General features: G+C 49.5%; 2 protein-coding genes across 2 annotated transcripts in view; one reads left to right on the forward strand and one right to left on the reverse strand.

Moving 5' to 3' along the window:
* Window positions 1–22,123, reverse strand: part of LOC143185645 (latrophilin Cirl) — a 259,028-nt gene that overhangs the window by 144,318 nt on the left and 92,587 nt on the right. The gene's annotated exons all lie outside the window — the stretch shown is intronic.
* Window positions 3,760–8,860, forward strand: LOC143185923 (uncharacterized). Its single transcript, XM_076389252.1, has 4 exons — window positions 3,760–4,051; window positions 4,328–4,432; window positions 4,522–4,731; window positions 8,724–8,860. Exons 1-3 carry the CDS (start codon window positions 3,760–3,762, stop codon window positions 4,629–4,631), a joined length of 507 nt encoding a protein of 168 aa, XP_076245367.1. The 3' UTR covers window positions 4,632–4,731; window positions 8,724–8,860.

Raw genomic sequence — 22,123 nt, forward strand, 5'->3', positions numbered from 1 at the left:
TTCTCGATGAGTTTTTAGCGCTGACGTTCCACTCTGAAATCGTTAAATATCAAACTACTGGTTTAATCTCTGATTTACTTTAAATATGCAAGGAGATAACTGGAACAAATAGCTTGGAATAGAAGATCATCTGCCATACCAAATCCTTTGAACATATGATGTAGGTCCAGGTCAATGGACGCAGATTGTGGTACATACCTGAAAGAAAATAAAGATTTCATGTTAGCATTAAGACAGCAGTACAGCTATCTATAAACTAGTTTACATACTAATTCAATCTACTCAATTTTTATTCTCCTTAAGAAAAGAAGTTCCTAATTGTTCCCAACACTTATTCAAGGACTTAATATCTACTTCTTGAAGAAAAATCGCAACTACAGATCAAAGTATCAAAAAAAAAGAAGGAAATTTCCAGTTCTCTATTCAGAGTCGCCCAATGACTCTTATCAAAGTTCGTCCATCTACGATTTATTAACAGTCTTTACACAAGAATTGCAAGGGACAGCAGGAGGATGCACGCAGCTGCAGCACGCGTCCCCAGGCGCAGGCAGGTGGGTCGCTGGCAAGACAATACCGCGACGGGGCAGAGTCATCGTTAATTAGCGATCTTCGTCGTGCCGTTAAGACGTGTGGGTGACGAGCGTTAGCGTGTGCGTGCATAGGTAAATCCGCGTGCGTGCGTCACTCGGCTGATACGCGGCAACACGAGCGTGTACTGCCGAGCGAGACAATGCTGGACCGAGTCAATGGCTCGTCTTTTAAAACGATGATTGCGGACCTCCACTCTCTGCCCCACGCCCTCTGCCCGTGTCTGCATTCAGCTGGCCAGGTATTTATCAACCGTGCGTCTCCTGCCTTGTCCCCGCAGCCTTTCCGATTTCCCTTCGCGAGCCCATCGTCCCCCCGTAAATGGTCATCGGTTAATTAGCGCGTAATTAAGGAAAGGAAGGGCCGCTGGAGTATGACGTTTCACTGTGGGTCATGCTCGACGACGATCCAGGCGTAACTGCTTCAAAGTGAGATCATATCTCGGTTGATTGTGTTTTACATCCTCTTCTTCAATGGAGATACACAGAACTGGTGGGATAAATGGAGCCTACTGATTTCTATTACAGATGAAGCTTGAAGATAGGAAGTATCTTCTATCAGCTTATTCTCGTTATCAGAATCACCCTTGCGCACGGAGATCGCTATTGCAGATACCTAACGATCCAACTTTATTTATCGCTTAAACAGAAATGAGGTAACATAGGTATCTCTGTGTTCGAAACCGCTCGGACAGAAGCCCAAATCGCCAGAATCGGAGCGATCGGTCACCATCAGTCCCCGATACAAGCTCGATAAACGCCCATCGCCAGGGGAACGACACTATTTCGCTGGAACTAAGGTCTCGCCAGGAGCAAACACTCGTGTTCCCGGTTCCGGCGTCGCTCAACGCGCACCTACCAGAGAGGGGGACACGTAGCAGCACGTAAACGGGAGAGCGTCTTAAATCACGTTAAATAGAAGGTAACTAGCGTCGGTTGTAGCTGTCGTCAGGCCTTTAATCCTCGATAGGTCTGTCGATAGAGGGTACAGTCGAGTGACTCCTCGCGATCGATCGTACGCGGTCGGGGCCACGACGACGGAAACCGAAAGATTTACGGGCGTTCGATTTATCGATGCACACCGACGACGACGACGACGACAACGAGGATCCCACGGAAGCTGGCTACGCCAGCGCTTCGCGCGCACACGTTGTCAAGCGTTCATGTAGGCGCACACAAGCGAGCAGAGTCACCGACGCGCAGATTCGGCCCGGTCGCACGTAACGCATTGATAACGAGGGTTAATGTAGCGGGACGAGGATCCGCCAGCGTGTTCCGAGTCGTACGGGAAAGTCAGCGCTCAATGAAACCGTACCCAACGTGCTGCCATATTTTATACGGCAAACGGCACTGGATAATGCACACCGAGTGCAGCGTGACGTCTCTTCCGCAGCACTCGGCCTACCAGCTACTCTGCCCACCCAATATACCGTTTCCCTTTCGGAGCAACCGCTACCTTCGGCCAACCTTCGGTCCAAGGACTCGGGATCCCGTTTCTGCGGTCGAATACCTTGAATCTCTGCAAAAGACATGTCCCTCCCATGGTCGTTCCAGGATGTTATCACACTGTTCTGTCGCACACTTTGTACATACTAGATTTTTGTATCAAGGAGTGGTCACTTAGAATTAACAAAGAAAGGTCAAGAAATAGAGTAAAGTATGTATGTATGTATTACCATGAGAACTTCGTGCTCTTTCAACGTGGGAATAGATCTGCTGCTGAATTAACGGTGCAGGTGCACTTTTTCTATGAATCAGTGGCATTATTCCCGTGAGCAGCTTTAATTCCATGATTCGAGAGAAGCACGGTTAGACAATTTTCGCGGTGAACACGTTCGAGATGATTGGAGCAATTACAGGACGCAGGCTTTAATTAACTTTGTCCTCGTGAGTGAATAGAGCGGCGCTAAACATTCTTTCAGTATCGTGAGCTAGCTGGCGATGAGAGCCGTTCCCCTAATTGCATCGACGCGAGACACGCGTCCAAGAGCGAGCGCCACGAGTGTCCATCCGCGAGAGGTGTAATTTACCAGCCGAGGAGAAAGCGAGAGGGAAGCGCCGACACGATGTATTATCTCGTTGCTCGGTACAATAGCCTTTGTTCGCGGAAGTTTTGAAACGCGGAATCGAGTCGAATCGACCACCGACTCCTCGCCTCGCCCCGTCTCGCGTCGCTGGAGTGGAGGGCCGAAACTCGCGCCAAGAGCCGCCATTCAAGAATAGAAGGGCAAAAGGAAGGAGAGGAGGCGACTGTCGCGGAGTGGCGAAAAGGAGACCAGTTGGAGCGAAAGGATATTTTCGTTCGGGTACATTGATGAACGAGATAGGGCTGAGTGCTCAAAGGGATGCTGCTTGGGGGACAACGCTTTCCTTGTTTTCATGTGCCTGTGGACGACATTGTCAAATGCAATTCGTCCCTTAAAAGAGGGAGCTATTATTGGTGACTCTAGGTGATTTATATCGGTAATTTGCGCGCCGCAGATGGAGGGATCTTGTGGGTTAAAGGTCGCTGAGAAAAATTGAGTCTACAGGATGTTCCAAAATTCTGGGGAATAGTCTTCCACTTTACAGAAACTGGACTTCTATTTTTTAACTCCAGAGGCACTTTAATTATACTAAGGTAATGCGTATGTATAACTGAAATTTATATGAAATTTCATGGTTCAAAACTCCTCGCTCGATATTCCAATTACTAGCAGGAAACACGCGACGACGAACAGCAGACGCCGATTTTTCAAGCCAGCTGGGAATTCCAATTCCTCGTACGCTCAATTAAAATACACCAAATATCTCCGCACAGCGTCTGGCCCTCCATTACACGCATTAGACCATCAACGAACGTTCCCCCATCCAGAGTCCCAGCGAATGAAAAGCGAAGCGGAGACTCGTAAATCATCTCGATCCAAAGAATACACGAAACCCGCCGCGACGACAATGACAACCGCGACGAAGAGAACGAAAACGAGCGGAGGAGCGATTTCTCATGGGCATTGCAACGAGGTGAGGCGGGGAGGGACGGCGCGACCGCAAATTCGAGAAAAGAGCGGTTCGCGTGCGGTTTCTGCGCCTCGAACGGCGCGAATTCCGTGTCGTTCGACGCGCGAGCCATTGCACTCCCGAGCGTGTCCTTTAAATAGCGTCTATTCATAGGTGGGTCCGAGCGGCGGAATGAATGAACGCGCTAGACGTCAGAAACACGCTGTTTGGCACTCGCCCCGCGAATTCCCTAGACGCTAGCACGTTACGCACACAGTGTCAGGGACGTTTCACGCGGCTGAATCGTATAAATACGTTCGAGCCACCTGTCTCTTTGGTCCTGCTCTTCCTGAATCGACCGTTTCGAGTGCACGCGCGCCCAGACGGGCCGAGACTAATGGATGAAAAGTCCAACGGGACCGCGAGCCGTTCTGGAAGGACAGGAGCGAGACAGAGTTCACGGCGGGGCTGGGGGCACGCCACTTTGGGTGAGTAACTGCCGCGGCAAGTGATTCGTGGCCGGTCGCAGAATAATTTTATCCCCGGTTTGAACGATCGGTGAAGCTGTGTGCGAAATTCTTGCGGCTCTCTCGCTCGGCTCTCTCGCTCGGCTCTCTCGCTCGGCTCGTCCGTCTCGCCGCAGTTGTTTAATCCGAGAGATTGGAACGGGCTGTGGAAAACGCTGCCCGTTTTCGATGGGAATCGCGATTGATGCGTCGGTTGACGCGAAAGAGTTACGATCGTTTTGTAAAATCCATTTACAGGGAAACCTGCGCGTCGACGTAGCAGTCTGCTTAAATGCTCCGAGTGTATTTCGACTTCAAACTGTTTCGTCAACGATGGAGGGGGAGAAGATAAAACTGTAATCGGTATTTAATTGCTGCGATTCCGAAGTTCCTCGGAGTCTAGTGATTCTAGGAGTAACTGCCTAATCGTTTAACACTTGACTGTCTTTCAGACGCAAACCGACGAAACCTATCAAACAACGAAGTTTCAACTACGCTGAACTCGAATCACCGTAATTACGAAAAGAAGCAGTTCCCAGCGCGAACAGTGCCGGTCGTTTGATCGTTTCTGCTGCCAAAACGCGAGACACGCGATCATCCTTGCCGACGGAGCGATTACACAGGCAGACGGAGGAGGCGACGAGACAGAGTGGTCCAGGAAGGTATAAGCTCCTCTCTTTCAACGATGAAAGGTTCCTTTTGTCTCGGGGCTTGTCATGGATAGCGTTGTTGCTGGCACGTCTCCACGGCGTGCACGATAATAACCCCCGTTGGTAAGAGAAAGCGCGGGATCCTTCCTACGTTCGCCGGATATTGCGACTCTGCCTTGTTGCAAAGCACCGTAGACCGTCTACGACGATCCCCCAGTCATCCCTTTCTCTCCCTCCGTCTCTCTCTCCCACCGTACACGTGTACGTTTGGATCCATCCACTGAAACGTTCCGTCAACCTGTTCCGTTTCTGTCTTTGATCGATGCCCGGTTGTGGCCCGATAAAGGGAAAGCGCAGCCACTTCCTACTCCGGCTGATCAAAGGAACCGCGCGGTTTCGTTTCAATTCGGCATTAAAATCGCTCGCTAATTCTCCAGTCGCGCGATCGATAACACGCGTCTATCCGCGTAATCTATCCGCCAGCTCGGACTGTCGACGGCTCCGAGGACGACGCGGAAGAAGATCTCTCGGTCGAGGGAACGACTCCTCGTGAGAGCGATTCAAGGAGCAACGATCGCCGGTCGCGTGACAAGAATTGATGCTGCCACGGCTACGCGAGCTTGTTACGCGGACAGCAATTAATGTTGCGCCGCCAGCAATTGTCATTCGGATGGTTATCTGCGCCGGTTACGAGGCCTAGATACGCGAACCGGTAGACACGCTGGCGCCCCGTGTAATTTTACTCCTGTCCTTGGGTGTTCCGAGTGGCGTTTCAGGGAGATTTGTGAACGTTTCGAGAGCACAGGTTCTACATTCGGGGGACCTGAATTCGTAAAAAGGAATTCATTTTTGAGGTTCTCGTGAATATGTACATCGAAGTCTCATAAATGTATAAAGAACTGTAGTCCATTGATTACCATGTTCCATTAACAGATCCATTAACAATAGATCTATCAGATAAAAATCAGCGTGGCACCTTTTGCTACTTCTAGGGCTACAAAGTGACAGAAATCAGGAACAAATATGTTACTCTGTTCCTAGCTACCACAACGCCAATTATGTGGCCGTCGACTATGTCACTAAATTTCCTATACTTCCTGTATTAAGGGTCATCGTATGAACTTAGAATTTCTGATCGCCCTACCTACACGAAAACTTCCCTCTAAGGAAAGTTGCAATTACGAGCGATCGATTCCAGTGCTCCCGGGCTCTTTTCAAATCCAGTCAACCGTATCGCGCGTTCTGATTCGCTGTCCTTGCAAGCGGTGCCAATAGAAACCAGTTTGTACGGCTCATTCGCGTGGTCACGAATAAAGTAACTTATCGCGCTGTGTCGTACAGCCGAGCAATATATTTTCGTGGGGGCTAGGAGAGATGCCTACGGTCGAACCGCAGAGGTTCAAAGCTCGCGAACACGCGGTTCGGTAATGCCACGAAGCGAGCCTGGAAGAGCGTCTCGATAACGGTAATGGAATGCATTCTGTCCTCTCCTCGCGTGGCCCCAGCGTGGCTACCGCGGGACCGAGCCCTCTTCTCCCTCGCCGCGGCAAGGAGCGGACTTTATCGAGAGGCAGATGAGAGAGTTACCGGTAACGTTTGTATGCCCGTTGGATACCGATCTATGGAGCAGATCGCGGCAGCTAGAGTCTTTACCTCTACATTTCCCCTGGCCTTTCGAGCGTTCCGCGTAATCCGTTAGAGGCATGCGACTTGTTTCCCTTCGATCGATAAGCGCACCAAATAAATAACAGATCATTTCGCTCGCAGGGGACGTTAATTGCGAGTACGTAATTAATTCGACGTTTAACGGTGATTGATTTTTAGCCACGCTCGAACGGTCCACGATCCACGCTGCGATACGTGTCGAGGTCTGCGTTTCGAGTTCGTTTCCCCTCGATTGTTGCGAAGGCTATCCAGCCGGAGAAAAGCTGAGCTCGAAGCGTGTTTAAGAATCGTACTCTCGGAGGACCGAACACAAATCTCGGGAACGTCTCGAGGGGAATCCCGACGAGTCTGCTGCGGAACGTAGGCAGCGTGTTTCGCTGTATAGACATTTAGACGTCGACGAACTTTTCGGTAAAGCGATTTGGAAAGGTGCATACTCTTCGCGGGTCAAGGAAAGGACGCGCGGCGATCGTGTGGCACGCTGCCAAATTCGATAAGGATCCAGAGGAGTTGTGAAGGAGGAACGTTTGTTGGATCTCCGTGCTGAAAAGAAGAGTAAGATGAACGGGCAGATAGAAGAATTTATTGCCAGGCTAGATCCAACGGTTACTGATAACAGATTCTGCTCGATTAATAGCAATATGTTACAGATGAAAGATATTCCATTGCAAGTGGAAGTGAAAAAGACGTTCCAAGAATCCGTCCTATAGTCATCAGTTCTGCCATGACACACGATAAATCCAACCCACTTCCGCTGGATTTTTACATCCGCCGACCCAGTTACATACATTCAAAAAGCTCCACTTTGAACAAAAGGAATCTCCTTCCAGAGGAAGCAGAATCCCATATATTTGAAATAAAATAAAAAAAAAAATTATCAACACCCTCTCTTGACGTGCACCCTCGACCATCCTAGAAACGATTGTCTCTCCAGTTTGCAGTGTATATCGGTTGCCTCTATAACGAAGAACGATCGAGAGGGCGGAGGGAGCAGTTGGCGAGCAGAGAGAGAGAAAGACAGAGCCGTCATATTGACGTACATGCATTCCGGTCGGCGCATATTTGTAATGCAAATCTTCGCGGAGGTCGAGCGGGGTGGAGAGGCGGGTGTTGGGGGAGTTAGCCGGTGCAGATAGAAAGGGCCGTCCATGATATACACGCCGATGACAAATAGCCAGGGCGAGAGAGTCCGCTCGGCGCGGTTCGCGCACGATATTACGGAGGGCTACGCCCATACATTTCGCGCCGCTACCGCCGCCAACCTCGACCATTGGATTTCCTTCCGTTTTCCGTGGAAACTCTGCCCCGTATCCACCCTGTCGTGTCCCCTTTTCCACGCAACCTGGAGCCAGTGTTCACCGGGTCGCGGGACCCATTGTCGACCCTCTAATTGCACCCACGCGAGCGCCAGCTATACCCGACGCGTCCTCTTTTCTCCTGGCGTCTGTGATCGAGGCGGCTCCTCATGAATCGCAGGAGAAAGGTGAACATGGATACACAGAAGGGGTCGGGAGACGGAGCATACCACGTGCGTTTGTTTCGAATGGTTTCACAGGAGACGGGTACGCGAGGCAGAGCGAGCGATTGTGTTGGTGCGAGGTGTCAGTCAAGCCTGTAATTCCATCACGCACGGTGAATTTGCTTCGTCGAGATTAACGGAGTCCGTGCAAAGTACGAAGAATCCACGGGGTTCGCCGACCTTCCTTACTTCACGGAACCTTTTACAAGCTCCTCTGCCGTTTAGAACGCCTCGTTTGCGCCCTGATCGACAGCGCATCTCGTCTTTCCGTGGAACTGCTTCATCGCGTACCCTCTCGAACGCCTCGCGGGCCGCCTCTTCCCCACGGCGGTATTATTAAATTTGCCCCCGTTTTTCACGCGACGATTCGTCCCAGGCCGATTAAGCCGCGATTCCCGAAGTGCGATGGGAAATATAAATAATATGAGCGCGGTGGTTCGTCGACCTGCCCCCGTCCATTTATAAACTCTTTTATATAGCCCTCTCCAGCGCGCCAGCGACGCTTCATTTATCCCTGATCAGTCCTACACTCGGGGGGATCCCATCCCCCGTCCTGGCCGCGCCGTGTGGCAGAAAATTATGTAAGCATCGCGTCTAAAAACCGACAAAAGGCGGCCGACTAAACGCAACAAGGCAGAGCCAACAGCATTGTCAAAGGGGGCGCGCCGCGTCGCTGGCCGATCGTCAAAGCCCCGTCAACCCCTTCGGAAAGAAGGAGGAGGACAGGAGACGTACCAAGGGGTTAGGTCGCGCGTTTTGCGGAACGCGCCGCCACGAAAGGATCCGTTCCTCTTTTATCTTTCACCCCTTTATCTTCCAGCTCTCGAGGGCCGGGCTGCTCGCTCACACGCTCTTGTTTCTCGGCGAAGATCCGAACCAGCGGAGCCAAAGGGCCGAACGCAGCTTCCAGAAACTGGGGAAGGGGGAGGAAAACAGAGGGTTCTGTGTCCTCAGCCACGAAGCGCGTCTGGTCACGGGCCATTGTACACAGAGACGCGGGGTCATGGAAGATCTACTAATATGTCTCGCGCACCCCACAGACTGTATCTGCCACGCTTGCTTTCAAATCTTCTCCCTTGGCACCACTTGAATCGGCGTCTGTGGCTTTGAGTAGCTACTAATTTCTGTCTTGTGAATCTGGAATAAATTCTTTTTGATCCAGGTTACAGGACCACCACAAGTATCATATTAGCAGACTCTGTTCTAACGGGACATGCACTAAATTATACAGAATTTTATCCAACTCGCTTCAATGTAAAAGGACGCATTTAACTCGTAATACAGAGTCTCTCTATCCCTTTAAAATCCTGTCTACCTGAATTGCGTGCATTCTGTGCATTAACTATCGTAGCTTCGTGAAATGCAGCCTAACATCAGCTCGTCCTCATTTATTCATAACGGTGACCAGAAACAATGCCTGGCTCGCGACAGAACACGTGTATCACTGTGGAATCCTCTCTGACGCGGCTCAGAGAGATTCCCTCGAATTCTTTTCGATGTAACTCGGTTGGACCGCTTGCACGACATGTTATCCACCGTCCGCCTCCTGTCAAACGATCCGAAGGTGGGCTGCCCCTCCTCCTGCTATAAATGCAGAATTCGCCGGCGTTGTCCTCTGGTAACCCCCTTTCACTGCACTGTTGCGCGTCGTTGCATATGGATACGCGCGCGTTCACTTTGTTAACGCCGTGGACACGGGCGTCACGGTCTCGACATGAAAGGTGACGCGACCGACCGACGATCCTCCGCTCTTTCCTCGGAACACGTCTGCTGGCGGATCTCGCGGAGATGCGTCGCGATAAAAAGTTCATTTCCGCAGACGTTGCAACGACCCGTGGGGAAGGTCAAGAGGCGGCTCCGCGTGGCATAACATCGCGTTCCTTTCAACGCTCAAAAGAATTCCGTTACGATTTGTTCGCGTGTGTCTGTCACACCTCCGTGAATCGTAGATCTTTTCGTTTGTTTCAGCTCGACGTCGACCTTCTCGAGGCTCGCGAAAAGGTGGAGAGATGGTCTCGAGAAGGTGGAATTGAATTTTATGAAGCACTGAGGATTAAACGTAATAGGAGGAACGTTCACTTTTGAGTGATCGTGATGAAATCATAACTTCGTGGCTCGATAATTTCTGTAAGAAAATATAAAATAATCAGCACGCGAGTGCAATTCCTAACCACGTTTTCGATGACAGCCTAACGACGTCAGTAACGAAGCAATTGCTGCCGACGTTTTCCCTCTAATTGTCGCGCGACGAATTCATCAATTTGATTCGTCGCTTTCGATTCGATTTGTCGCCGCGCCTGACAATCTCGCGTCGAATAACGACTCGCTCTCGGAGGGATTAAAAACGTTCGTTTCAGTCCACGACGCGCCACCTTCGTTCCACGTTCGCTTTTAAGTGGAACGAGTTCGTATTAGTATCGTCGCGGGCCGAAAACTCTGAATTCCGCGCCACGGGACTCGCAGTTGAATTTCAAGCGGAACATCGCGGCGCGCGAGCTGGTTTCATTAGGAAGCTTTGATGACGCGAAATTGAGAAACTTTTTATTGTGCCGGGAAAAACCTAGCCCGGTAATCCTGCTGATTAAAACCACTGATTATTCATAGTTACGCGTGCACCGTGTCCAAGCATTATCCGAGGCGGCTCCCTTCTAAATACAACGCCGCGGCTATTCATAAAACGATAATACAACCGGCGATCAGACGAGATTAAATTTTACATAAAGTGGGAAATTTATTATAATTTTATGCGTCCACCACCCGCCCCACTTTTCCTCCGTTCGCTCGCTAGCCCCCCACGGAATATGAATAACTTATTCATCAAGCGTTATCAAGCCCTTCCTGCGTCGGTTGCAATTCAATCAGCCCTCTCGGCCAGCTCCTTTTTAATCCCTGTTATAATTCCCGCGATCTTCTAGCCGGAGATATTCTCGCAGACGCCCTTCTCGAGGCAAGCTTGACTTTCAATGTTCCTCGAGACGACCTCTTTTCACCCTAAGCCAGGCAAGGGTTGCCAATCTGTGGCACATTTTCTTCACGAGCTCTCATTCTTCACGTACGTAATTCTACTCTCTTCTGAAGCGTCGAATAAACAATTAGTCGCGAGCTTGTCGCAAGTAGCTAATAACAGTTGAAAAACTAGCATCTCAGTCTCAAGAGCATTACTTTGCACACCATTTGAACGTACCTCCAAGTACCTGCCCCTGTGTTCCTTCCGCCACAATACTTTCCAACTCGCAACTCTCGTTTCTCGTCCCTCCGATCTTCCCTTTTCCTCGCTCTCTATTTTCCTTCTTTTTCCCTCGCAAGTCAATTACCTCGTGGACATCGCCGGATATAGAATATTAAGGCACCGTCGCTAGCAGACGTTGCACCGGTGACGGGATAGAGCTCCAAGTTTTAACTACTTCCGAGATCGGGTCTACAATAATCCCAGACTCGGCCGCTACCAGCTTAACGACTGTAAAGGGCTGCGGAGATGGGGATGGGGCGAGGACGACGAGGAAACGCCGCAGGAAAAATGCGAAGACACCGACAGAGTAACGAAGTACCGTTGACGTTCCGACGAGGACCCGCCCCCGCGACGTCGCGAATTCCACGACCCCACCCTCGTGACTGCACCAACACTCGTACCCCGTCTGCGCTCGTCAATTGCTCGGTGTCGTGAAATTTCATGCTGGGTGGTCCACGGGAGAGGATCTCGAGTGTATTCTTCACAGAAGAAAGTTTATCTTGAAATTTCTTTCAGCCTAAAGTGGCCGTGGGCTTATCCGACTGCGAGGGGATCTGTTTAGCTTCACGGAAACGCGTGTTTCAGTACGCTCGCTGGGGACGAGCATGATGGATTTGGAAGAAGGGTCAGCAGAGGGTACCATAGAGGCGTACAACTATTGGTAATATCTTGCTAACCCTTCGAGTTTCCTATATCCCGAATTAATTGCGTAAGGGGAGATATCTGGAGCAGCGGGCTTAGAGAGGCGGTGTCTGTCTAGAATTTGAATGGCTCAATTGTTTTCGACCGGTCTCCCTGGGAACTGCTCTCTATTCAGGCTCCAGTGGCAACTGGATTCCTTTTCTCCCTACACATAAGTGTAGGGTAGTCCTCTTGTTTGAGGAGTCAAAGACAGTGGCGCCACAAAAATTGTCGATTTGTGGTTAAAATACAGAAGAGCATTGTGGCCCTCTTAGGTCACAATAGAGTAGATGTTTTTGCAGTGGCACTGTCTTCGAGTTCTTCAACAAGAGGATCACCCTGTATAATACGAAAACGTGACGTATCAGAATCGAGATGAAAATCGGTAAATTTAAGATAATGCAGATTACATCGAACCTCGTTTCATGGAATAATCCTCCAGATAAGAAGTCGAGTTATGCTCTGTATACACACATCAGTCGCATAGATCAGTGTCCTTATGTACTCCCGAACCAACTGCTGTCGGTGTTAATTCCACCGCGATACTCGCGCATCGCACACGTGCACGCGTGTACACGAGCCCCGTCTCAGCCTCGGATAATATAATGACCGCTATTTACTCAGCTGGATCCGAATCATAATCCCTCAGCAACCGCGGACGAGTACGCGGCGTGTTTGTTCCATTTACTCGAGGGTGCTCTTCGGCGAGGAACTTTACGACCGCCCCTCCCGTTTCGCTCCGCGCCGTCTCGTGGCTCCAGCTCCGCATTTCTGCAAGAAAGGGTCAGGACGTCGTTTCGCGACGGCGAACCCCTTGTCCCGTTGCTTCGTTAAGTGCGATAACTGCGGCCAACGGCCGCGGAACTCTAATTGTTACTTGGCAACCAAATCGAGATGGACCAGAGGATCCGAGGACACTTGGTCCCTCGGACAAGACGAGCTGCAACGCTGCAAAGCGGCGAGTGGGCTGACGAATTTGTGAGGAACGGTGGGAGTGGGTGGGCTGTTGTAACTTCTTGTGTGGAGGTTGATAATTTGATTGTGGAAACTTTTGAGGGCGAACCAGTTGGTGATTGTTTGGAAGCTGACGTTATGAATAATATTCCAAACTATTACTCTATTTCTATTTCCTCAAGGTTTAGTGCTGAACTGGAAGTAACTGTAAGTATGCAAATAATTCATCGACTCACTCTTGATACTTAAAACTAGTTCAAGAGGTAACTTTGTAATCCAATCTCAAGATCATTCTCCCCTTTATACTAGCTGACTAATATTCAAATCGTTGGGCAAATGGCGTCTTAAAAGAGCCCACTGCGAGCACACGTAGGAAGCAGAGGAAAGTCTCTAGTGGAAGGTGATAGTTTGTCGGTGGAAATTCCTGTAATCCCGGTGACAGTAATCGCTGCGAATAAATTGGAGTCGTGCACGAAGCATGGAGCACTATCAACCGCGGCTTATCAGCGAGAAGGACACGAACTAGGTACACTGTACAATTAAAAATAGATTAGAAGTTACTCGCGATTGACAATTAACCTGCAAAAATGCGCGGCAAGCTCGAGCACAGAGGCAACGATCACCTTTGAACGTCAGGAAAAATTAAAGCTTTGAAGAGTGCCAGATCAGCCGATAGCCTGGGTATGCGGAACCAGGCATAAGCGCAAAATCTCAATTAAAGTTAATTAAATTCTAATTACATAAACATCAAAATCTTTGGAATCGCTGTTCCGTGGAGTCAATATTTAAATTCTTCATAAGAGTCTGCACGACTATAAACCTTTTTCAAAACGAATGTTAAATAACGCGGCAGTGTCATTTCGCATTCTTTCCTGAAAGTAACCTCAGATCTGGTGATACTTTTACGAAGTTCATGTTAAAGTATGAAGGAAGTTTATTAATTTTCCTCGCACTTCGTGAAAAAAAACGAGGAAAGAAGGGTCAAAAACGCGCGGTTTTGCCGCGTCGCCGTGGAACCCGATCCTTTAAAGTGCAGTAAAATTTACTTCGGTATTACTCCGGCCGATTTTACGATCACTCGAGATCCGGAATAAAATCCGAGCGGCGGTGGACGGTCTTTCCAGAGAGAAAGGAAGCCGATCGGGCGATCCACCGAGGGGCTTTGGTTTTATTTTTGGGGGAACGTGTATCGGGAAGGCTTTTAAATCGCGCTGCTGGCTTAAGGAACCGGGCATCGGTAATCCGTTCGTTCGATGCTACCAAATCGAACTGGTTTTTCGAGACCTCCGCGCATACGGTCGATTCTTTGCGTGAGAATGCGATCCTTCGACAGAGCCATAAGAATTTCCTCGACAATTTCGAATTCTCGATGCCATAATGGCAAGGATATCGCTATTACAGGAGCTTTAATCGATCGATCGATGATCTTTTACGACGCCGCGGACAGCGGTGCAAGAAGCGAAAGGGGTGGAGTCGCATCGAAAGATGAAAAGGAGGAGAGGCAGGTGTTGAAAGAAACAGCCAGAAGAGCCAGCCATTCTTCCCTCCGCGCTAGCCCCTAAATTAAATATCGAATCACAGCAGTATTCTCTGCCAGCAGTGCCATTTCAATATCAAATCGATTGTTCTCCGTTTCATTCACATATGCTCGTGCTCCTTTTACCTTTTCCCTGTTTCCTATTCAATTAATAATCGCGTGCTATTCCTCAGTAGGTCAATTTCTATATACGTATACTCCTAATCAAATAATAGAACAGTCAGGAGAATAACTTATATCCTGTCTTAATTACAAGACTAGGTTCCCTCGTTAATCAGCCACGAGATCCATAAATCACCTCACTAATTGAGAAGGCGTTGTCGAAAGAGGAGTCGCAGCTTCCAGAAAATTGAGACGCCCGGATTTGTCGCACGGTGCAACGTGCTTACGCAAACAAACGGAGGTTATTGAAACGGGGGATGGCAGAACGAACGAAACGACAGAAAGTAGCGGGACAGCGGGCTGAAAGCGAAGAAGAAAGGCGGAACGCGACGCAGCTTTGTCGAGGAACGAGCGCATCGGTCGTCTCCATTGTCCAACACCCATAAATTTCCTATCCGTCGGAAGACGCATTTTTCCCGAGTGCAGCGGGTCGACACACGCAGGTAGGCTCCTTCTCGGTGACTGCACCGATCCAAACGTCGGATTCCTCCGCAGTTACCCCCGTCCTAGCTTTTATACACGAGCCAGGCACGAACTTTTCGAGTCACCCTGTGCGCGAAGAGCACCGCAGGCTTAACTCCCCGCTGCGGGTGCCGCCAGAGCGTTCCTAGATCCCCTTCCGGTTCTGTTACTCGTGACGACAAACCGGTACGTGTCTAATAAGTCCCTCGATCTCGTGTGTTAGTCGGATATAGGTGGAGGGTAGGACACCTGGGGTAATTTGCGCCAACCCCTGTGAAGGGCACGGGTTGTTCGATCGAAGGAAAATATTTTCGCCTCTTTGTGAGCCATGGGTCGGCATTGTGACCGACGAAAGGTTCGAATTGACGCGTTGCGTTGCGCCATGGATTCGAGGGGAGAATGAGCGAGCTGTTTGGGGTTGTAGCAACTTCTTTCAGAGAGGCTGTTTGGAGCAACAAAGACGGTGTTCGGCTTTTCATTGGTCGCTGATGTAGAAGACAAGCTCTATGGTAACATATACAAACTGGTGTAAATTGGGGAAGTTTATTTTCTTGGAATTAGAACGAGCCCCCCGAAAGTGCAACAAGTTTATAGCCAGGTCTGGCTTCGGTGATAAGTTTAATAAACTCTGTACCAGCGGTATTCCACTTTAATCTAGTCACGCGAAAAAATGATGAAATTCGGGGGCAGGGTGCTGCTCTGAATGCGAAAGTGAAAGAGGAAACGCGACGGAAAAATCGGGAAGACGCGCGCGATTCTACCCTTTCGACTGATTCGCTCAAAAGTTATTGCCTGCGCGGCGTATCAGCTGCAGGCAGATTGTGAAATTTCACGAAAAAAGGTGGAGGGAATGGGGAAAAAAGAGGAAGAAAAAAATGACCCCCTATGGCCGGCGAATTTATAGGCAGTCACTGAAACCGAGCGTGGAATTGTGAAATGTTCGAACGGTCACTGTAACTCGACGTCATCGTCAAAGTGAGCGACGCTGTTTTTTTTCCACCATCTCCCTCTTTTCACAGGGTATCGGATTTCGTTGCATTTTGCGCGAAATCGCGCGAATCGCGACCCCACCGCTATCGTCGCCTCGGATTTACCTGGTCCGCTACATATGAAAAACAATTCGCAAAACTACAGGGATGACTCAGTCGAAAGTCGAAGGTAAAATAAAACACCTCCATTGAATAGCTAGAAATATCTGCCATAAGACAGCACTGTCCAGAGGATATAATTTAAATTTAACCATAGAATCTCCAGAGGGTGTTTCCTGAGCACAGGCTCGTTAGAGTCGCTAAAAAGTTTGATAGAGTTTGGAGGTGAGGTAGAGTTCCTAAATGGCTTAAAAGTTACGCTGCAGTATAATTTAATATGTCACTTTTGGATCCGTTAAAATGCGCATTAAAATGTATAATAACTACCTCATAAAAAAATACAGAACCAACCAACTCCTACTCCCCTTTACCCAAAGAGATTCCTTCAGAAATCGCGCGAATTGTCCACCGATTCTAAGAGAAGGAGGAAAAAGAATCACAAGAACCAGCGCCCTCAAGTAGTTTATTCAATTTCACGGGCAACGAAGTTGCGATTGTCAAGGCTGCAGCAGTATACGAGCGCTGAGCGGCACGCTAAAAGAGCTAGAGGGGAAGGAAGAAATTCCCAGAGGGGCCGAGTAAAAACCGCCCAACTATCAAATTCCGTGGAACTGTCGTCGCGGGTACGATAAATACGGTGGCCTCCGCTTAATGCGCCTCACGGCGTTCCCACAATTCAGTCGAAATTCGGGCATTCAAAGTCATCGCGGGAATACCGCGCGCCACGGCCACGAACGAACTTCCGACATCGAAATCGCTGGCTGGAGAGTTCCGGCCAGCGTTCTCGTCTTCGTCCGAGGGACTTCCTCACAGCGGCCTCTCCTTCCTTCGTCTTTGTCGCGGCCACGAGTCGTGGCCCGAACGTACATTTCACGCTCGTAGTTCCCGCGGTCCTCCCGACGTAATGGGTAATCGTAAACTGGCCAAGATTTCCAGTCACGTACAGGAAGTCCGCTCGAAGCAAGCTTTCCTCGTGCTTGCGTCGAGGAACCGCGGAAACACGAGTCTGGACGGGTCGAGGTTGGAAAAGCCATCGAGGAAACACGGTTGGGTCTTCCTGTTCCCGCGGATAAATGAGCAGAAGAAAAGAGAGAAGGAATGTTAGAGCCTGGTTAGTGATATGTGGATATTTCTGAGTGTTGTTTGAGGCCGAAGAGAGAAAGGTTGCGAAGCTGAAGGTGCAGAGAGCAGAGTTTCTGAAGGGTTTGTTAGAAGGTAGATGCACTGATGTCTAGGCTAAGTTGAGAAGTACTAAGATTGTTATTTAAGCCTCATAGTTTATGAAATTCGATGCACAGGACACCTAGAATGTATGCTGCTATGGATTCTTATTTAATAAAGGCTTGAGGACTTACATACTCAAAAATTGAGAATAGGACTGATGGGGTGTAAGTGATATGTCTCAGTTTCTCATCCCCAATATTGGTACAGTTGCCACGGATTAAAATAAAGGATGTTCTAGCTTAAGGAAAGGGCTGCTCAAATTCTAAAAACTCTAAACAACGTGAACAATACTCGCGATTCCAGCGCAAACGTGCACCATTCTCGTGGAGGTAATAATCATCCTCGCGCTCTAGTAAATCCCGCCCTCCCCTGGCCACCCGCTGCGGTCAGATTTGTAGTCGTTGTTGTCACGTAATGTGTAATCGTAAATTGAACAAGATTTCCAGTCACGTAGCGAGAGACCATTCGAGCCGCCACGCTGTCTCACGAATCGCGTCCGTTCTTGTCACCCCAAGCAGACGCTCCTCTCCTCCTCTTTCTCTCTCCCATTCCTTCCGCGTATGGTTATCGGCGTAGCAGCACAGGGGAATAGTAGAAGAACGAGGGGACTCGAGAGTCCAGGGAAGAGAGATAAAAGATCGATGGAGATGAGCGCGCGTAAAACGTGATCGGGTAATACAATAGATGAAAGATCGATTGCGTTTTCATCCTCTCCATAGCGAACACATCCACAGGCTCTGTCTTTGTCGAGCCTGGCTGGCCACTCGGTCTTTGTTCGGCTCTCTTCCTGTTCGTCTATCATGGTCTCCTTTCACCTTCATATTCGTACGTGACTCGTACCTACCGGGTAGTCGGGCTACGAGTACGTGCATCCTGTTATATAAGGAGTTTAAATTGAGTATCAATTTTCACCAGCTAGCCAGCCGGTGCGCGTTCGTGCGCGCGTTCCGACGAATGGGAAAGACGAAGGGACGAGGATTGATACGCCGCTATTTCGAGTCATCCGAATGGTCATTAAATGAAGAAACGTCGTTAATAGCTCTGTGCTTTGTTTGGATAATCTTAAACCTCTAGGTTTTGCAATATCTATTTTTCCTGGAGTATACCTCTGTATCTCTTGCCTGAAAGGATGCGAATACAACTTCCTCTGGAACTTATTTCTCAAACCCTTGCAACCAAACACAAAATCGATTCGGTCGTTCCAAAAACCTCGAGATACGGTGCTTTCCTTCTCTTCAAAGGACACAACGTTTCAGAGAAATATAAAGCGCGACTGCGTCAGCGATGGTGGACGTTCGAGCAAGAACGTGGCTCGCGATCGGAACGCGATTACCGTCTGTCCACGTCCTTTGCGCACGGCGCCCGCTTTCAGGTCGCGTTCCGCGATTTTCCTTGCAAGGGAACGAGCGTTACGTGCATGTAATGAGTTCCCGAAAGCGGACGGCTGAGGGGTGGAGGTTGAAAGAGCGAGAGAGTGTCGGTATCTGCGACGCGATCTACAGAAGCGCAGACCCGTGTCAAAGGAGCGTGGAAAAGTATGTCACGCGAGCGAACCTCAGGCGAGAGGTTCCCTATCGCGGAAATCCAGGGCTGTTACTTCCAGGCAAACAACAGCTTCCTCGTGGCGGCGGCTTTTCGAGGGGTTTCAAGCGGAAGCGCTTCGAGGAAGCTGCGGGCCTCGCGCGACCACCGACTTTTCGCGACATTAAAAATACCCCCGCGACTCGCTAATAGTTTCCCAGCCGCGAGGGAGAACGACCTCGAATCGTGACACGAAAAATGGAGCCCTCTCTGGGAATTTTCTCTGTCGGACGAACAAATGGCTCGAGCATTGCGATATTTCACGCGAACTCCTCGTTACCGAGGCCCTTCGCGTTCAATTCTCTCTCCCCCTTTTCGTCAGCGACTCCTTTAATCGTCGCGGAGAAATCGTTTAATTACACGTTACGATTTCAACGACGAAAGAACGGCTCGCGAGCACTCCGCTCCTTTGAAAGCTTTCATTCCCGCCTGGCGAACGATCTCGCGCGTTTGATCCCTTTCATTTCCTGTTCGCGGGCTGACGTGACGCTGGGACAAATACCAGCCGAGCATTATAATATTTCTCGAGGGGGCGGCCCACGAAGGGAGAGTATTAGGTGGTCGCGGAGGGTCTCTGCTCGCCTCCGGCTCTCCCTCGAACCGCTCGTCCTCCTCCTCGCGGAACCGTAGTCTCGTTTAGTCGTTGCCGCGGGACAACGACGTGGCGGCAGCTTACCATGTGCATTTTAATTACGACATTAAGTCTCGGGCTCGTTTCGAGCGGCGAGCTTCGCGCGAGGGAGGGAATGGGTGCGTTGGATACGTGGCGAGAGGAAAACGGCGAAACGAGCCCTTGTCCCTGGACCAGACTGCCTCTCGAGGAATCGGCCAGACGGAGGGCCACGGGAGATAACGACGGGCTCGTCGATTAATTGAAGTACCGAAAACGCTGAGCTCGCTGACAGTCGATCGAGGAATAATCGGAATTATGGAAGACTGATGACCTGGCGAGAGGGTGGAACAAGTAGAGGTTCTTCTCGTCTTTCGCTAACGCTTGATACTTGAGGACCGAGGAGATGGAACTTCTAGCTTTATGAATTCGAAAATCTTCGAGTGGAAGTCTATCAGGGGCTGAAATTCGAGTCGACCCTCGATCTCGTAGCCAAGAGGTACAGCATCTTGGGAACGTCGCTCAGTATTTCTAAGGCGTGCTGTCTCGTTGAGCAAAAAACTCGACTCAAAGATGAGTAACCACTCGAGAGTACGTGACCAAAGGGAAGACTGTTCGTTCATCACTGTGGCTCTCGCTTGGGTCTCCAAACATGCTGGTTCATCTTCTGGGCGGAGGAAATTTCGACGAAAACCATTTACAGGAAAAAACATCGCAGCGGCGAATGGCAAGAGAAAGGGGCGATGAATCCAGCTCGAGGAGTTGCTTGAAACAGCCACGAAACGTTTCCAGGCTGTTTCAAAGGGGTAAGAAGCGTCAGCGGCGGGATTTAAAATACGCGGCAGGATAAGTTGACTCGAGAGCCTCCCCTTGCGATGGCCGCCGGAAATTGCGGCACTTTATGAGGCGGTCGGTGCGCGATCTGCCTTCTATCTGTTTCTTTCGATTTCCCTTTTCGTGTTCCTCCGCTCTGACCCGAGGAAGAAGGAGGGACGCGGCGCTGGCCAGCCCGAGGCATTTGTATTGCTTTTCAAACGAACCAGAGGAACGGACTCGAGGTACACACGATCGGCAAAGCACGACTTCGGGCCATCGATATAGATTCCACCCCGATTTCTTTGCCTGGGATGAGAGGGACGGTAGCTAGGGGACGTTATTGGTCGAATATCTGAAGGGATTCGGAGGTCTCTTTAACCTTCACTCGAGTAGGGCGTTGCACCTTTCCGAGGGTCGAGAAACCGCCAGCGATTTTGGAATCCTCGCTCGTGGTCAGTGATCAGAACCTGTGAATTTCGATTTAGAAACGATATCGAAGAGACCTCTTGATTTCTAAATAGTCTTATAAGAGGAGAAGCAACTTGAATGATTCGATTTTCATAAATTTGTCCTTTAAAGGCAGAGATGAAATTTTTATTTTTTTTATAGTGTCCTAAATTCAAGACGATGGTGCGGAGTTCTAAATCGAGTAATGAAAATTCTCCCCTTTTACCTTCCGACTTTTTTAAATAATTAGTAGCATTGCGGGGAACGGTAGGGGGGATTAGGGAACAATGAGAATTAATGAAAAGACGAGGGGAGCGTCTACGCGAGCGAGGAATAATTTCGATGCCCGTTGAGTTCACATCGCGAGGGTAACACTTGTAATTTCGTTCTCGTTGGGAAACAACTGCCGTACCGCTCGTCGTTCTCTTTTTCCCTCCGCTTTTCCGCGCGCGTTCTTTCGCCCTCTACGCGTTGCTGCCCCGGTGCAATGGCAATTATAAATTGTCCGTAATTTCGCTTACTTTGCGCTGTTCGTGTCTCGGAGAAAATAACACAGTGTTCCTTGTGATCATGGTTTTCCTAGCGTGGGCCAATTTACGAAATCGTTTCGCGGAATTTCAGCCTAAACAATAGCCTGCATTTCTGGTAGTCATCAGTGATGACGAATATTCTACTCGTTCAAATACTAATATCGAATCAGTACTTATAGTAAACTGAAATCTATCTCAAAGCAAAGAGGAGGAATTTTGCTTGATCAAAGCATAAAACCACGTTTTCCACGCGGCAGCAGGAAGTACAACGAAACGTCGAAGGATGACACCAGCTTGGATGAAAATTCTATTTTAGTATTTCTTCTGCGCACGGTTCGTTCCCATCGTTGGAGAGGGGAACAACTGCACGACGCGGCCAATTATGTAAATTCGCGATTACATAATTAAACAGTTACCGTCGCGACGGAGGGCTCAGAATTCTGTTTCTACCAATATCTTCCCCTCAGCCTGCCTCCTGTCCCTTGTTCGCCCGCGTCTAATATCGCCCCTTCGGCATTCGCACAGCCTTCGCTACATAAATTTACGAGTCCTACTAGGATTTTAATTTCACTGAAACGGCCGAACGAGCAAGTGGAACAGTAGTATTTAAGCTATTAGAAGAATTGGAAAAAATCGAGTTGCTCGCTGGAAAAGTCGCGTCCGTCTTAAGCAGGTAATCTGTAATCCCAGCTTAACCTCGTACCACGATTCTCTCTTCTACCGCTGCTCCTCAGTCTCCTTCAATTTTTATTCCAAGAGACGCGGTGGTCCACGGAAGCGACCGCACGCATTAAAAATACATTAAATTGAAGCCGACTGTTGACTCGAGAGGCGCCAAGCGGGCCATTAATTATCGAGCGGGCTCAGCACGGACGCAGATTAAGACGTGGCTTGTCCAC

This window comes from Calliopsis andreniformis, chromosome 12, assembly GCF_051401765.1.
Source record: "Calliopsis andreniformis isolate RMS-2024a chromosome 12, iyCalAndr_principal, whole genome shotgun sequence".
Taxonomy (NCBI): domain Eukaryota; kingdom Metazoa; phylum Arthropoda; class Insecta; order Hymenoptera; family Andrenidae; genus Calliopsis; species Calliopsis andreniformis.

Bases quoted from the DNA above. Each gene is read 5' to 3' on its own strand.
- LOC143185923 (XM_076389252.1), top strand. From the start codon at position 3,760: ATGAACGCGCTAGACGTCAGAAACACGCTGTTTGGCACTCGCCCCGCG. The intron at 4,052-4,327 runs GTGAGTAACTGC...ATCCATTTACAG, and splicing joins CTGGGGGCACGCCACTTTGG to GGAAACCTGCGCGTCGACGT. The intron at 4,433-4,521 runs GTATTTAATTGC...ACTGTCTTTCAG, and splicing joins AGAAGATAAAACTGTAATCG to ACGCAAACCGACGAAACCTA.